Raw genomic sequence first — 18206 nt, forward strand, 5'->3', positions numbered from 1 at the left:
GTAAATGTATATACTGTACAAGGGTTGTGCCTAGGCTATTTTAGAAACATGTTGCCTATAAAAACATGCCCAAAATGGGGACTCAAGCCAAGGGTTAATGTGGTTAAACAAAACAAAGAAGATCAGACAATCGAAGTTGTTTAACACGAGCCAATAGACATTGTGCTTAACAGTAGATCTGCTAAGTGGAGCACTGCACTATTGGTGAACTTTTAAGACACATAGCTTCCGATTACAGAACACATTAAGGGCCGTATTAAGGGCCCCTTAAAAGCCCAGTTGAAAAGGTCATCTGATGCAAGCCTGCCCGTACAATATAGCTACATCGCTTGCAGTTAGAAGAGGCCTATTTACATCATGCATCAAACTAAGGAATCCACATGCTGAATATGTGACACACACTACAGACACCAAAGAACATGTAGAACGATAGGACAATTTGACATTAACCCTCCTTCATGTAAAAGCTCTTCTAGAGGCTCACGTGCACAAAGTCACAGAAGCTATGGAACTCCCAAACATATTATTTCACATTCTGTAACCGGTTTACATTTAGAGAATCATTACATACATATAGCTGTGCATTCACTGAGCTATGGGGCGGCATAGCTCAGGGGTAGAGAAACCCTTATTAGAGCACGAAAGCGTGGGGTGGCTCAAAGTAGCTGACAGAGTACAGCATCTTGCAATGGGCCTGGTGTACAGTACAAGATTCACTACACCTCCAAGATACCCATGTAACTGGCAAACTACTTCTTAAAGGTCAAGGATGTTCACGATCACAACACCAGAGGCAGCTCCACTAATCATCATCAACGTAGATTTAACACTAAACAAGGCGCTAACTCGTTCTCCTGCTATACCATCAACATGTGGAACGCCCTTCCACAAGCCTTAAAGGAGAGCAAATCCCTAGCCTCCTTCAAAATTGGTATGAAAAGTCACCTTCAGACAGCTGCTACCCGTGACTTGTAAATAGACTAAGCCCCCATGCTCTCCCCCACCCCCTTTCTTTTTTCTGCCTTTGTATTTGATGTTATGTTTTTGAAACTGATATTATCCTAGATAAAGTACTATGTTCTATCCGTCTGTCTTTCAATGTTATATGAGATACTTAAAGTGTGGTTCCTGTGGAAATAAGCCTCGGCTTTCTAGGATCTCCTTTTAGTTGACCTTGTACCAGTGATTTGTACCGTCATGAAACTGTACTTTTTTCTATTGCAAACTTCTAATAAATTCTTCAATCAATCAAGCAATCACGAAGGGTTCCCAGTTCGAATCCGGGCTCCCCCTGAGTTAATGTCGAAGAGTCCTTGAGCAAGACTCTGAACCGCTAATTGCTCGCCGGTGAGTAGGTTGGTGCCTTGCATGGTTTCCTCTGCCATCGGTGTATGAATGTGTGCGTGAATGGGTGAATGTAATGCACAATCTATGTAAAGCGCCTTGGATAAAAGCGCTATATAAATGCACCATTTACCATTTTCACTCTAGTTCTGGCAAAGGACTGTTAGCTGGACCACACCTAGTTTTGCCATGAAAGCACTTTCTTGTTGTGGATCAGGAGGGGAGAGGGTACAGGTAATATGGATCCTTTCATTGACATAATTGTCCAGTAATCTGTTTACTGTAACACACACACACACACACACACACACACACACACACACACACACACACACACACACACACACACACACACACACACACACACACACACACACACACACACACACACACACACACACACACACACACACACACACACACACACACACACACACACACACACACACTGAGAAGAATGCATTTCTGCTATGAGGCTGAGGAAAATGTGGGCGGTTTATTAGCGCCGTAGCTCATCCTTAATCGTACTCGCATGCACACAGTGGGCTGTGAGGGCAGTAAAAGGCGAGTCTGGTCATTTACAGAGATGGATTCATCTCATCTCACACCGGAAATTAAGATGTGAAGTCTCTCTCTCTCTCTCTCGTGTGCTGCTGCTGTGCCCTACAAAAGGCAAACCACCACCTGGGCCTAACATCTATACCCTATCATCTTAATCTCTTAATATTTATAATCTTACATGCATGACTTTGCATGCCAATGCTTCAGTGAAACAGCACTAATGTGATGCCAATTAAGGTTTTGGCATTAATTATTATTGCAGTTTAAAGCTGCAATCCGGGATTTCTAAATGAAAAGACAAAACAAAAACCTATTTAAATACAATATAATTACCAACACAACTGAAGTGATTGGATTTGGATTTGTTCTCCCTCCCTACACTTCCACTGAGAAAAGTAGGTGTTGGATTGAGTTGTACTGCCAGTGCCCGAATGTCATAAGTGCGACATCTGTTCAAGCCAAGTAGGGATTGCCTCTTGGATAAGCGATACTGTACACGCTTAGTCAGGGTTCGAATCCCGGTTAGGACATAAAAATAAAAAAAAACGGGCTGCAGCTTTAATTACATGCTCTGAAACAAAGTATACGTTCAAGTGCAAGTGCATACCCTGCACTTGCACTTTGTGTTTTCAATCACCATAACCATTCCTTCACTCTGAGCTCCTCCTGCCTGATCCGTGGTTAACGAGGGCCAGATTAGCAATATTTAGGGCTTATTTTCATTTAAATTGTAAGCACAATAGCGTGAAGGGGATTATGTTCCAGACAGGCCTCTTCAACAGCCTCTGCACCAGAATGTGGTCAGCTCTGCTTGGGGTCCTCCCCCTGACGTGTCACAACATTTGGCTAATGAGATTTGGGCCAAAAGTAGCACTTTGACAGCAGGAAGTAATGTCGTCGCGGTTGGGCAGAAACACTGTGTGTTGCGAAACAGTTATAACCACATGAACCCTAGGCCTGGTGTCCCCATTCTGGCTGGGGCAAACATTCTGCCAAAATGTGTCCCTGTCACAATTATTACATAATCGTCTAATCGCAATTATTTCACATGATCGTGATTATTTTGTCAGAATCGTCCTAATTGTTTCCATGTTGAAAAATGTACATATATTTTCAAACATTTTCAAAAATAGTGGAAATAGCAGATCTACAAGCTCACACACAACGCGTCGCGATTGTGAGCTTGTAGATCGTCTATTTCCACTATCAATGGTCTTTGAAGTATACATTTGTCAAATATGTCAGTAATTTCTTTGTATATTTAGGTTATGTGTCATATATCTGCCATGTCAAACTTCAAAGCCTAAAAGCCAAACAGAAATGTAATTGTCAACGACTAAAAAACACAATTAAATCGTTAATCATAATTATTTGAGTGACAATTAATCGTCATGTAAAATGTCAAATCGTGACAGCCCTGTGAATCTGTATTTTAGCGCGCGTCTACTCCTGCCTAAAATATATGCTGGTGCAGGACCTTCTGAGAGCCAACAGATAGAGATAGAATCCAACTGCATTGTGTCCCATCATTCATGGGACTGCAAGAGGATTTGGACGGCAGCCGCGCCTGCCTGCCCGCCTGTTATCACCTTTTCTCTGTTAACCCATTCAGAACGGGTACACAATTTGTGTTTCATTATTTTATGCTTTAACTATTGAAAAATAGCAGATATACAAGCTCACAGCGCGGCGAGCTTGTAGATCTACTATTTTTTGAAAAAGCGTGATAATTAGAATTTTGACCCGATTCTATAAGTGTCTTTTGAATCCTTCTAAGAATTTTGGAAAAAACCTATGTTTCTATGTCAGCAATCTGGCCAGCCGTCGTCAAAGAAAAGGTCCTTTTCACTTAACTGGAGCTCAGTTAGTCTGTTCTTGAGAGACTGCCATGTCAGTGGTGCTCAAACCTTTTCATGTGAAGGACCCCCAAAATGATATTTATTTGGCCACGGATCCCCATACAAATATCTAGTTCCAGGGACCCCCCAGAAGCAAAATTTGAGTTACAAACGTTCGCTTTGAAAATACATACATTCAAAGATTTGCACACATTTTCACAACTTTTTCAAAAAATAGCAGATCTACAAGCTCGCAGCGCGGCACTCGGTGCCGCGCTGTGAGCTTGTATATCTGCTGTTTTTCACTGGTTAAAGCATTCAATAATTATAGGACCTAAATGGGTTAAGAGCCCGGCTACGCTGTTGCTCCATTGACAGGCTCCGCTGTAATTGGCTTGCTGGTCCCCTGGGTGACACATGATGGCCGACTGGCGAGATGATGATGCGACGGTGGCAGCAAAAGGCCAATGGGGAGAGAGGACTGTGGGGTGTTTTTCGCATTGCGCGCATCATCCCGGCGACAAGAGAAGCCTGAAAAGGCGAGTGTGCCAGCAGCACGTAGCCGCATGAGAGACGACAAACAAACTAAAATACTCTCGGCGACACCTGTCAAATACCAATACAATAGTCGGGTCTTAGAGGCTGAAAGTTACATGGCCCCTGTGCTATGGCTGCGTTGAGAGTCAATCAACAGAGGCAAAAGGGATTGTGAGGCTGTCACGATTATGACATTTTACATGACGATTAATTGTCACTCAAATAATTCTGTTTGGCTTTTAGGCTTTGAAGTTGCACATGGTAGATATGACACATAACCTCAATATACACAAAAAATACTGACATATTTGACAACTTTATACTTAAAAAAGAACATTGATAATGGAAACAGACGATCTACAAGCTCAGCTTGTAGATCGTCTATTTCCATTATTTTTTACTATAAACAAATATATGAACATTTTTCAATATGGAAACGATTATGAAGATTATGTCAAATAATGGCGATTTATAGACATTTATGTAATAATTGTGACAGCCCTACGAGTCATGACTTCTGAGGAGGCCAAGGCTGGTATAGAGACACATGGATCGATCATATTCACATAGTGATCATTTTTGCTCTTACGTCATGGGGAAACCACACCCCATCAGTGGGCTTTGTACAAAAGATAAAGTTTGTCACAAGTTATAACGGACCATTGACTCATGGTACCCGTGCTTTTGCACTGGTGTACAAGTGAGCAATCGCATGGAGGTGACCTGGAGTTCAGCAACCTGTATTGGGACATGCATTAACTCCTATAAACTTCTTTACTTGTCAAAGGCAAAGTGCGTAGGCTGGCGAACAATCAGAGCTATTGTCGTACAACGTACAAAGCAACTAAAAATGATCAGTCATTAGAAGCCTTCCTCTTTTCCCTCGAAGACTGCTTATGCAACATTTCTGATATCTGCCGAGTCATGTTCTGACTAATTACGTCTACTTGGCAGAAAAAGAGAACCCGACTTCTAGCATTTGATGGCTGGATGGGTTTTGAAAGGGCAATGGAGGTCATTTTGAGCTTAAACAATCCCAAAATATTCATGAGAAGTATTACAATAATGGATTTTAACATAGGCCTCATCTCAGACCTCCCTTGAGGGCTGCGGTTTAGGCTCATCTCCAGTGACTGGAGATAAGGCCACAGCAGAGGGCAGCTCTCCGAGATCCAATGTGGCTTTTCTGCTGCTCTCCAGAGGCCCTACACTGCTCTGAAGGGTTCCAGTCGCCAAGCTGCTGCCTAAAGATGAACATTGTAGGAGGCTGCAAGTTCTCCAATCTAAAAACTTTTTCCTCTCTTTAATTTAGGGATTTCATTATTCAATATAATTAATGAGTGCGCCTCTCAAAGCCAAAGGGTTGTTACGGGGGTTCGTCAGACAGGGGCGTCACAAGGGGGGACTGAGTTACTAGGGCCCAAGGTGGAGGGGCCTAAATTATTTTACACTTTAGCTATTGAATAATAGCAGATATACAAGCTCACAGCAACTTGTAACTTAAATTTTGCTTCTGGGGGGGGGGGGGGGGGGGGGGGTCACATGAAAAGGTTCGAGCACCAAATAGAAACAGTTTTTTTCAAAAAGCCTTAGAAGGAGGATTTGAAATATTCAAAGACTTGTACACATTTTCATTCAAAATAGCAGATCTACAAGTTTGCAGCTTGTATATCTGCCATTTTTCAATAGTTAAAGCACAAAATAATGCGTAATAATACGTTCCCTGTCTAAATGGGTCAAACCCCCTACCCCTATGAAGAACATTCATGGGGGGCCCGCAGTGAATCCTTGTACCCAGGGCCCAGAATTTAGAGCGACACGTCTGCATCTGTCTCACGGAGGCCGCCTACTAGTGGTCAGCTCAGGTTCCTCTGCGTTGGTATAGTGTTGTAAACATCAGTGTAGAGTCTGGGACTTTTACCAAAGAACTGGGCTGCTTGATAATTATATTCACAAGCAACCAATAATAGGTGGTTCCACATGAGGCCCATTTTGGTATTAAAGTAAACTAGTCTGTTATGATTGTTGTGGACCTCTCCCAAGTCAGCAGGATAAACCCAAAGTAGTGGCATGCCACTCTTCTTTTTTGCTTAAAGGCTCACTTCACCCATTTTGAACCCGTCCTGAACTTTCTTGTTACAATGTGAGGAGGCAGTGTGAAAATCTGACATAAAATGGAATACCTTCTTTGTCTGAGAGCTCGCCCTCAAACTCACAAACAGTTTTCCACCCGCTGTCCCCGATGTAATTACGAGTTTTGATAGGAATTTGAAAAGGAAAATTCAATAAGTGGATTCATGTTAGTTACGGATTTGATCAAATCATTTTTGAACCCAATGAACCCTACACAGACAGAGCACACAGAGAAGTTACAGTACGCTAATATGATTGCAGTTAATAAGACGAGTAGACATTTAACTACCATACACAGAGCAGGAGTGTTATTCTCCATGGCCAACACACCCAGAAGCACAGCTGCCAGTGACATCCAGTAAACACACCGTCTAACCCATGCATGCTCAAGCATAACACAGATCTAGGCAGATGGATCCAAAATATAAATAAAACCCAGGCGAGCCATCACAAGATATTTCGGAACAGCTGTGCTGCTGCCTGCTACTAGGATACCCATTTTCACCCATCTGCCGTGGACCTGGGACGGCATTAACCATGCAAACGTGAACGACCACCTCGCAAACTAGTGAAACCTAATGGAGCAAACTAGTAAAACCTAATGGGGCCAAAAGGGACTAGTGTAAATTAGAAAGTGACAGAATGTGGTGGAGGGAAGACCGACACAGAGTCATGCGTCTCTGTTCCCCAGGCTGTGGTTTGCATTTAAACCCATTCAGAACGGGTACACTATAATTATTGTGTGTCATTATTTTATGCTTTAATTATTAAAAAAATAGCAGATATACAAGCTCACAGCGCGGCACCGAGTGCCGCGCTGCGAGCTTGTAGATCTGCTTTTTTTTTTTTTTAAATCGTGACAATTAGAATTTTTACCCGATTCTATAAATGTCTTTTGAATCCTTTTCAAAAAAAATTTTTTTTTTAAAAAACTTATGTTTCTATGTCAGCAATCTGGCCAGCCATCGTCAAAGAAACAGTCCTTTTCACTTAAATGGAGCTCAGTTAGTCTGTTCTCGAGAGTCATGTCAGTGGCTCTCAAACTTTTTCATGTGAAGGACCCCCAAAATGATATTTATTTGCCCACGGACCCCCACCTCAAAATATTTCGTTCCAGGGACCCCCCAGAAGCAAAATCTGAGTTACAAAACGTTTGCTTAAAAAATTGCACAAATTCAAAGATTAGCACACATTTTCACGACTTTTTCAAAAATAGCAGATCTACAAGCTCGCAGCGCGGCACTCGGTGCCGCGCTGTGAGCTTGTAGATCTGCTATTTTTCAATAGATAGAGCATTACAATAATTCTAGGCCTAAATGGGTTAAGGCTGCCAAAGTTCTGGCTGGGTGGAGGTGTCCTGGGCTGAACTGCCCACAGCAGGGCCTCCCTCTTTCTCTCTCTCTGCCGTTTTTATCAGGCGCTGCAGTGAGAGGGCACGGAGCCAGGGCATCAGCCTTGATTCAGCAGAATACCCTCACCCATCCCAGACTAAACACCACCACACGAGGCAATACACAACAACAACTACTATCGTGGACTCTTCGGGTCCAGCTTAGATACATACTCATTTATAACAGGCTACGCCCAATTGGACAGGATCCACAAAGTCACTGTCGGGCACAAACCTTTTTGTGTTTTTTCACGAATTAATTCCCCTGGTTGGAACACAGGTTCTTCTTACCCTTTCCATTTTTTTTGACATACAAGATTTCTGCCCGACAGAGACAATTATGATCCATAGGATCAAAATATAATAATATATATATATTGTAATTGTAATGACAACAGGGTGCACAATGGACATCACCTGGTAAAGCAAATCATGCAGCCAACAGCATGTGTCAGTGAAGACCTTCACTAGTCACCAAGTATTATGTAAATGGAATACAAGTGCAAAGATCTACAAACCTTTACCGTTACCTTAAAAGTAACCTTTGTCTTCATACTTCAGGAGCTAAGTGTGGGGCCACAAACGGATGCTGAGGTGTTTGTAAATAAATGTCCCAAATTCCAAAAGGCATTAACAGTCCTAATGAACCATTGTGACACTAGCCACTGTTGAGGGATGCAGAGACTGTGTAGATTTAAGCTTCTTTTTTTTTTACCAGCCAAGTAGGGCTGCGCAATTTAATCACAAGTAATCAAAAATGTGATTATAGTATTTCTCAATAAAGTAATCTACATTTCACATAATCGTGAAACTAATTCAAACATCTAATTTGGTCAGCTGTTGCACCTCGCCCCGATCTCCTCACCATTACGGGTTAGCGAGTGACCAGAACATTGTACAACCTACTTGCCCATCCACAATAAAATCAGACACACAACTACATACTATTTGACCAAGCTATGACACTGAGAAGCTCAAACAGCGAGCATAGGTCTTAAGTCTGAGTTTCTCTGTTGCAGAGAAGGTGTGTCTGTTGTTGAGGTCTGTGCCATGAAGGCAAAGGCAAGAGCCAATGTTCTGTCAGATGATCTACCATGTGTAAAATGTGATTTCACTCCACATCATGTAGCCCAGTTCTACCAAGCATTATCCACAACTTTCCAACGTCCCATCGTGCATTGCGCAGAAGGAATGCGGCAGCTTCCGGCGCCGCAGCCGAGTGTGATCTACGAGCTCACAGCGGTTGCATCTGCGATGCGACGTGAGGGAGGGGCTTAGCCTTTATAAGAAGGGAGACTTGCCACTGCTCGGGCAGTTAATAGAGAACTGTGGGAGAGGAAAGAGCTGTTACCAATGCTGGCCAGTGAATTTGTAAATACTTTGTTTGATGCTGTGCCTTTTGATAATTTTTGCTTGGACCCGAAAAAGGTGAATAAAACACTGTTTTGTAACAGAACTCTGACTTGCTGCTTGAACCTTTAGCACTTTTTGAGCTTTAGAGCATTTTTGAGGTTTAAATTCAATTGTGCAGAGTGTGACAATTGGGTTCCTCATTCAATCACAGTTCTTCCCCTGATTGTCCAATAACCTCTTGTTCCTTCCTGTCACCAAATAGCATTTCTAATTCTAACCATTTAAGTAAAATGTCTCATGCACATAAGTGCAAGTGGGTGTGCATGCTCAGTATTGATCTGCAAAGGCTTCTTGATTGCACGCTAGAAGATGAATACCCTCTCCCCATGTTACATTACACATAGCTTCCTTTCCTTCCAGCTGCCCGCCGCAATGATGTCATCAGTCATTCGTGAGTTCCACTGCAGTGGCATGCGCATAAATTGTACGATATCTGAGGTCTATACAAAGTGTAGCTAAGTAATGGCTGCCACTTTGTTAGAGTCGACATGCATGCCAGAAAATCTTCTGTGAGCTACAGTACTGTAGGCAGGCTTTGGTCTTGAGTTTCTGAGCAGTTACAGTTAAAAAGGCTTTTCCACCAGCTGCGCCTGGGAAGGAAAGCAGGGTTGGCAGGTTGAGGTCGGTAGGCGAGTTATCAGGTGCACTGATATGCTAATGTGGCACACTTTCCTCTGCCTGCTCTGAGATTGTGTTTGTGTGGTTCTGCTATAGTCACTAGAGTTCTCAAATTCTGCCCGAACCCGACCATACCCGAACCCGACCGACATTTAGGGTAGGGTAGGGCCTAAAATGTATGCTAATTAGTCGGGCCAGTAGGGCCTCGGGCTCAATGAAAAAAGAAAATATTCGTTTTTATTATTTTATTAGTGTCCCGACGTTTTCGGGCCAGGTAGGGCCTAAAATGTATGGTAGGGCCGGGTAGGGCCTCGGGCCTGCCCAATTAGGGCCCAGTTAGGGCCGGGCCTTAATTTTCAGGCCTGTTGAGACCTCTAATAGTCACTCATATTAGTCTCTCTCTTAAACTCCACGTTTTAATGCTAGCACACATTCCCAGGTAGTCCTACTGAAATTTTGAGGCCACGGTTTTAAAATGTGAGCCACCTTTAAATAAACCAGGCCATGTGGCCTACTCCCCATTTACAAGGGATCTACTGAGGCTCCGACAGGCCTGGGCCTCATCTCAGGGTTGGCAGAGACAGAAGAGCTGTGACATGCCTGGAGCAGTGGCTACTGATGAGGCCTTGTTAGTTATAGCCACGAGCCTCCCTGGTCCTGCTCCCACGGGCCTCTTATCACCCAATGGTCTGGAACAAATGACCCACTTGAACAGGTCCCCACTTTGTTTTTCTTTTTCCATCTCACTGACCAAGAAGGGATTGTTGTTGTTAACTGCACACATTAATGTAAAGAGACAAGGCCAAAGTCTGCAGGTGAGTGTCAGGAAAATGAGGAAATTAAATTTAAGATTTATTTTAATACCACCTAAAATGAAACTTGACATGACCGGACATTACCGGGCATGGGTTTTAACCATGTTGACTGACTGACTGAATTCACTTCTCTCAAGCCATTTATTGTTAAACTTGCATTTCCTCTGAGTTACACGCTGAGGAAGGCCCACAAGGCCGAAACATCCACTGTTTTTGCTGCTGGGGGAAACCTTCAATAAATATGAAGAATTCATTCTAAAGTGAGTGCGGGTGTCCTTGTTCTTAAACATTTACCCATGGACCTGCAAGTTTGTTGCATTGGCTAGCTTACAGAGAATGCAGACTGTTACTTAGCTTTACTGAATCTGACTGAACTTCTGAAGCAGAAAGAAAAATGTCATACATCTTCTCAGAAATGCTCCTACTGACAGTAGTACTACTAAACTGTTTAGGTTGCCTTCAATGTTGCAAAGTAGAAGTACCTGGCTACCGCAAACTCTTGCAGTCACATAAAAACATGTCTTCCACTAGAAAGTTTCTATTGTATTTAGTTTTCTTTCAGTTTATCATGTCAACATTCATATTGGGAAATGTAATATTTAGAAGAAAAAAAGCCTATAAAATATTAATTTAAAGTTATACCATGTAACTTTTTTTATAAAACAAATCTTATAATTGTCCTAACTGTTAAATCGCTAAAGTTTTAGAACACCCACTCTGTTATTTTCAGCTTCTGAAGCCTTCTCTTTGTATGTTTTCTATGAGCCGTGAGGGGGGTAGAATTTCGCGGCAAAATGACGTAATCTGCATCATCTGTATACGTTGTGTATACGTTGGCCAATCACATCGCAGATCATACACACATGGCCAATTACAGTGCATCTTGCGTCTTTTCAGGAAATAGCTTGCTTCAACAGCTTTGTTTACACTGGTCTAGAAGTCTAGCATGTAACTCCCCAACCGCTGCTCGTAGAGGGACACGAGACCCCTCTATAGATGCGTCTCGGCGAGGCGAGGCGGACGCGGTGGTCAGAAGGCCCGGTCCACGACGAAAAACGGCCGAAAAAAGCAGACGCGACCGCGGTTTGCTATACTGCTACAGACCACTAGTTGAGCAACTTACACAGTATAGCTTTAAGTTTATTGAGACTTTTTAAGGACCCATAGAGACCCTCTATTGTATACACCTCACAACTTTCCAACATCCCATCGTGCATTGCGCAGAATGTGCAGGTAGCTTCCGGCGCCGCAGCCGAGAGTGATCTACAAGCTCACAATGGTTGCATCTGCGACGCGACGTGAGCTTGTGTGTCTGCTGTTAACCGGAAGTGTCCCGCAAATAATGCTACAGTAAATTCTCACGGAAACAGGTGGATATAGCCAAATTATTTCCAGCTACTTTCATGTCATGTGTCTTTTCACACGACCGATGACCAAAATGACTGGCATATACTTCCGCATTTCATGGGAGAAATACACAATAGTAAATGTAGGATATTTTCTCCTACACTATTTATGATCTCTTTGCATTAGAACATTTCCCTTTATGAGCTAAAGCCTTTGGCCAACAAGAACTCCCCAGTGGAGTCATCGTGTAAAGACTAGTGTTCTGTCCAGTTCCTCAGCCCACATACTTTCAGTGGAGAATGAGAAGCTTCATTCCGCTGTCGTGGTGTCATCAGCAGCTCTGCAGAAGCTCAGCAGCACAGCAGATCTTATCAGTGAAACAACAAGCCTGTTGCCAAATTCCACAGTCCTGTCTGCACAAAGTCAAGAGGTGAACTGGGCGTGTGAGAGTGTGGATGTGCACACAGATCAAATCTACAAGCAAGCTGTCTGCGGAGTCTGTACGTTTCCAAAATGGTGATGACGACAACACTATGACACAAATAGAAACTGGAGAAGTGTTTGTGTTTGACAAACAATGAGCGAGAGATGCCTCTCAGATCAACATCCATCCCCTGTGCCAGGGCCATCCGTGTGATGCCAGCAGCGAGAGCGGAGATGGACGGGTAAGAGGGGGAGAGAACGCCAACGACAGTAAGTGAAGGAAAAATAGCCTACAGCACACATATCATCTCTATGCTACAGAGCCATGTGACCACAAGAGTGAGGAAGACGATCTGTTTCTCTGCCTTGCACTGAATGATCCCCCAAGCCCCCTGTGAAATCCCAGTTGGCGGCAAACCCAAGGTTGCAACGGTCACATGCATCACTGAAGGAAATGTGAATAACACGGGCATAACTGTACTGACCTAAAAGCCACCCAGTGCCCAGATAACACATACGCTATGTTGCTCAACGCAAATGAGAAATTAAGTGGTGTGGTGGGAATGGGGCTGTGTGTGTGGATATGTATATTGGACTCCTCCTTTTACAGCCTACTCTGTTCCAGTAGGCTAGTAGCCAACATCAATCTGGCTGGTTGTATGACAAGACAAAATCATTAAACATACTAATGAATCTCACTGGGACTACAAACTGTGATGCTCTCATTAGCAACTCAGTGAAATACTGGCTGCACTTTAATGAACAGGACACTGGTCACACCAGTGTCAAGGACCGAATGCAGCCAAGTTCACATCACGTTGCAGATGCTGTGAGCTATTTTCTGTGCATGACATGAGCGCCGACAGTGCTTGTATAAATTAGATTATACAGTCAGTGTGCCCATTATAGGCACCTATTGTTAAGGCTACAATTAGTTGATTACATTAGTTTGGCATTGATATCAAGACTGCTCACTATCATTTAATAATGAACCTTCAGGTATGAACTACTGCTAAAGCAGAATCACGGTTATACATGTCAGTTTAACAGTCAATATTAACCCGACACTGTGACTCGGGCTCTAGCAGCACAACTGACTGACCAAAGAATGCAGCGTGTGAGATCTGATCGACATGGCCACGCGATCCCTGATCAATTTTGACCGGTGGGCATTCTGATTTCGGAGCAACAAACCGTTCCAAGTCACCGTAGTCTTTTTTTGTTTTTGTTTAACAAGCAGTTTTCCTGTTAAAGGCATCAGTTCAAAGCTCCGATAGAACAAAGACAGTGCCGCTACAGGGATGACAATCCATCCGTGGGGAAATGACCTGTTGTATGATCAGTCCATTTAATATGTACAGTGGCCACTATGGGGACTTGCAGAATGTGTCACTGAGGAGAAGCTAAATAAATGGTTCCCTTCCTGGTTCCTGAATATTGTATCATCCAGTTGTGTCCAGTTATGGTTCAGTCAGAAAGCTGAGCAAGATATTGCATTCTTCCCCTCTTCTATCAGCCTACTGTACAACATGATGACATCACCACCAGAGTGAAGTCATCCTCAATCTAGAGCAAAACCCCTCCCAGCCAACGCTGCACCTTCCAAAGTATTTTCTGGAACCTGCTAAAAATCATTGTCTTGCGATTACTGCGTGTCACACACACACACACACACACACACACACCCAGGTCAGGTCACGTAGCCCACATTCTCTTATCCTTTGTCGCCGACATACTGACCCAGCGTGTTTTCGGCACCCTGGGCAAAGCATTCATCGAGGCCACAGGCCTGGCTCCCAGCACGCTGCAGCGTACATCAGCTGTTTCCTGTCTGCTTGCCTCCTGTTGCATGGAGGGAGGGAGGCAGGGGGCAGTGCAGCTCACAACCTGCAGTGGTGATGCACTACTAACTGGGGTGGAATGGGGTGTGGGCACGCGCACAAACACACAGACACCTCATGTATAGTTCGCCACAGTGACTGTACATTCCTGACTGGAGTGACAAATAGGGCACATGATTATATTTACAAATTTAAGAGTACTTCTCATTGTTTCCTAATGGCCCAGATTCTGAATAAGGAAAGCGAACAAGAGGTCAAAGTTAAACTAATGGTACTCTCTACTCTGCCCATGAGAAGGCCAGTCATGCTTACTGTAGTCGCCTTAAGCCTCCTGGGAGAAAGGGAGAACAAGAGAGAGACGTAATCCCTGCTGCAGTCTCCAAAGGACGGAAATAATTAGTTAATACCTCTGCATAGTCTAAGCTCAAAGCTGGTGATTTTCCCCATCTCTCTGTATCTGGACTAGGGATTCTCTCCTTGCACACTTGCAGCAAAACTGCAGATCTCTAATACAATGCTTGGCTTGCGTTTCCAGTACACTTCAGTGACTAATGCTTGTCATTCACTGCGCCAGTGTGGTAAACCATTTAAAATTTAGTGGAACCCATTTGCACTTGATTCCCTGACCATCGTTGGGCTGATTGAAGTCCCTGCGGATATCCCCATTACTCTGTCAAGATGTGTGAACCTGCTCTGACAGACAGCAGAGAGGGGGAGTGGGGGGCTTCCTGTGAGAGAGAGAGGTCCAATACCCCACTAATGGAACTCTCTCAAGGAAAAACAACCCAAGTGTCATCTATCATAGAGAATAACTGGAGACAGACTCATCTTCACCACCGTAGTAATGCTATCCTTCATCACTAGCCTTAGTTGAAAGTGGTTGCATAGCTTAGATTATTTTCTTTGGCACACATTTTTTTTCTCACCCACTGAACGAATAAGGCCCATGTCATACCCCGGTTTTCACAACTACAGTAGCACTATGTGGTGTCTAAAATGCTTAGCTATTCACAAGACATTTGAGGATTCATTTGGGATCATGGTTTTCCAAGTCCTACCATACATACCTGCAGCTCACACCAGGCAACTTCAACCCAGGTATCGGTATCCAGACCCTTGTATACGGTCTTGAACGACCCTCGGCCCAGCTCGATATCGAACTTGAGGAACCTTCCCCCCGGGGACGTAGATACAGCTTTCATCTCTGCCTCCTCCTCCTCGCTGGCGGCTTTGACAGGGGTTTTCCCACCATCATTACATGCAACATTCAACGTATCTCCACCTTTCTCTCTTTCTTCGTCAGCACTGGCGCTCTCTGTTGCGCTGTCTTTTTGTCCACCTTGACTCTCAGTGCTAGAACCCTCCTGCAACCTGGACTTAGTCACCAGTGTCCTGTCGACAATTGTACGCAGGTTTATGTTCAGGATCTTACTCTTGTTGTCACATTCGGGCGCCTCGAATGCCTGTTCATCCGAGTCCGAGAACCATAAACTTCTCCTGATGAATCTCTGATGCACAATGCGCTGATAACTGGATGGAAGGTACGCGCTGGGGTCACTGCCTCCCCTCACTAGGGTCGAGTCCATATTATTGACATTTCCACCACTTATGGTCTCATACATATTCATGTTGAGTTCGCCTTGAGAGTCAGGTACTGATGGAGATTTCAATCCTTCGGGGGTCTCTGAGCTTGAATCCTCCCCTGGCTCCATGGTGGTAGATAGGTTCAATCACTTACACTTCCAGATGGAATGAGCCATGGCTAGTGTGTGTCCAACACGGGAGTCAGAGCCGAATACCCGCAGCGTCCACTCGGTGACGCAGTTCTCCAGCATGGGCCCGTATCAACACTGGGATGGATGTCATAGATGAGGTTTCATCAATATCCCCACGAGCTGCAAAAGAATGTAGCAGAAAAAGCTGATAAATAACACTATAGCCAACGACTTGCTGCTTAAAATGTGATGTGTGTCGCTTCTCGTGGGGATTAAGCGTGATGTCAAGGAGACTACGATAGGATAGCCTACAATAACTGGGTGAAAATACAAAGCCAGGACAAGTGTGGAATGATGGTGTTAGCTTTTAAGCAGTCAGTGTCAAACAATAAAGCTTGCCGAAAAGCCCTGTTCTTCTACAAGGCAACGGCATATACTGTAGCACGAGCGTCAAAACAGCCACGCCAATTCCAGAGTGTCATCAATAATAATCAACATTAAGCCATCTTTAAAACGTTAATTCAGTTTACAAGCACTGTTATGGCCATTCCAACCAACCCACAGTGGCTGTGTGGCCAATGTGTGACATGCAGTGGTGGAAAGTAATTAAGTAGATTTACTTAAGTACAACTGTGAGGTATTTGTAATTTACTTGAGTATTTCCAATATTTTTACTTATACTCCACTAGTAGTACTTTTACTCCACTCATTTATTTGAACACTTTAACTTAGCATAGTACTTTCTACTTTTGGTACTTTGAGTACATTTTGATACCCAATACGTTTGTACTTTTACTCGAGTACATTTTGAATTACGGACTTTTACTCGTAACAGAGTAGTATGTCTACATTCCAGTATTGATCCTTTTACTTCGTATTGATACTTTTACTAAAGTAAAAAAATGTAGTACTTTCTTTAATCCCCACCACGGCCGGGGGTGACATGACTTACCCGGGCTGGACGCGAGGAAAGAAAGAGAGAGGCTCCGCCGCCAACAGCAGAACAGCGGCAGGTTGAGCAGGCAGCCAGCAATGATGTTATTATCACCGGTCCAGAGTAGGAGGACTAGCATTCCACGAACACAAGCACACTATCTGCATAATATTATCCTCGTTTTCGCAACAAAAAAAATAAAACTAAATATCCAGAAGCTCACAGCTGGCTAAAGCCCACGCTCACGAGGCAGTCCAGTGTATCACATAATAGAAAACGTTGTAAAAAAACGTGGTAGTATTATTTCCTGCAGTCAGTCTCTCATCGCATCCAGTGCGGGTAAATAAAGCCTCCCTTTCAATCTGTCTTCGCAGCTGGAGGAGCGGCGTGCAAATGAGCAGCCAGTCGGTGTACTTCTATGTCTATGGAGGGCGGTGGAATAATGTCCTTTATGCCAAAGCAAAACGCGTTCGTTCGTCTAAAATGCAGACCAACTGTTTTCGCTGGTTCCGCTCCCGCTTCTGTCTGAGTCTGACACTGTACAAGAGATAGTAATGATGATGATGTGCCGCCGGGGGTTGAGTCGCAGCAAAATGTGTTTCCCATATTATTCTATTCAGCCCACTTGGTTGCTTCCACGCCCCCTGGTAACGACCCCGGAGTGGGGGGACCACCCAATCACAGCACGTTGCGAGAAGAAGCCAGGCCTCCTGCCGCGCGCAGGAGTGGAACCCTATGAGTGGAACACATCAAAACACACAAAAAGAAAAGAATATGACAGTTAAATGGATAAGCAGTCAAAAAGGTGAAATACGCATTTAATTATTTCCCTCCACACCAACACACCGTGACATGTCATGTAGCCATGAAACATGACGGTCGCTGATAACATGTCATACGACCGTCATGGATGAGGATTCACCTCGGTTGGCGGACGCGAATTAAAAAGCGTATACAAACTACACAAACATTCAAATTTCACAAACAAAGTGCTTAATAAAGTCACAACCCATTGTGAATCTCGGCCGGTATTGTATAATTACCCGGAACCTCCGTGTTTTTTAATAAGAAGCCTTTTTATTCGATATTCTTCTGTTTTCCCATGTATTTCCGGACCCATTTTTGCAAGGCCACGCCCACATCTCAGTGTTCAATAGATGGCGTTGGTGAGCATGGGGAACGCCAGGAAACGCATGGGAAAACAGAAAAGTATCGGATAAAAAGGCTTCTTAACTTCTTAGGGAGGTCCCGGGTTATTATACAATGCCGGCCAAGATTTACAATGGGTTGTGACTTG

General features: G+C 43.9%; 1 protein-coding gene across 3 annotated transcripts in view; it reads right to left on the reverse strand.

The window, feature by feature from the left end:
• Window positions 1–17469, reverse strand: part of LOC308291911 (serine/threonine-protein kinase WNK2) — an 82389-nt gene extending 64920 nt beyond the window's left edge. For all 3 annotated transcript variants that reach the window (XM_080734054.1, XM_080734053.1, XM_080734052.1), the window contains exons 1-2: window positions 16928–17469; window positions 15328–16155 (exon numbers count right to left, since the gene is read on the reverse strand). In XM_080734054.1, the coding sequence (XP_080590180.1) occupies window positions 15328–15972 (645 nt within the window). In that variant the 5' untranslated portion in view covers window positions 15973–16155; window positions 16928–17469. The remainder of the gene's footprint in view (window positions 1–15327; window positions 16156–16927) is intronic.
• Window positions 17470–18206: the final 737 nt, after the last annotated feature.

The sequence above is a fragment of the Nannobrachium achirus genome (assembly GCF_963921795.1).
Source record: "Nannobrachium achirus genome assembly, chromosome: 9".
In the NCBI taxonomy this organism is placed as follows: domain Eukaryota; kingdom Metazoa; phylum Chordata; class Actinopteri; order Myctophiformes; family Myctophidae; genus Nannobrachium; species Nannobrachium achirus.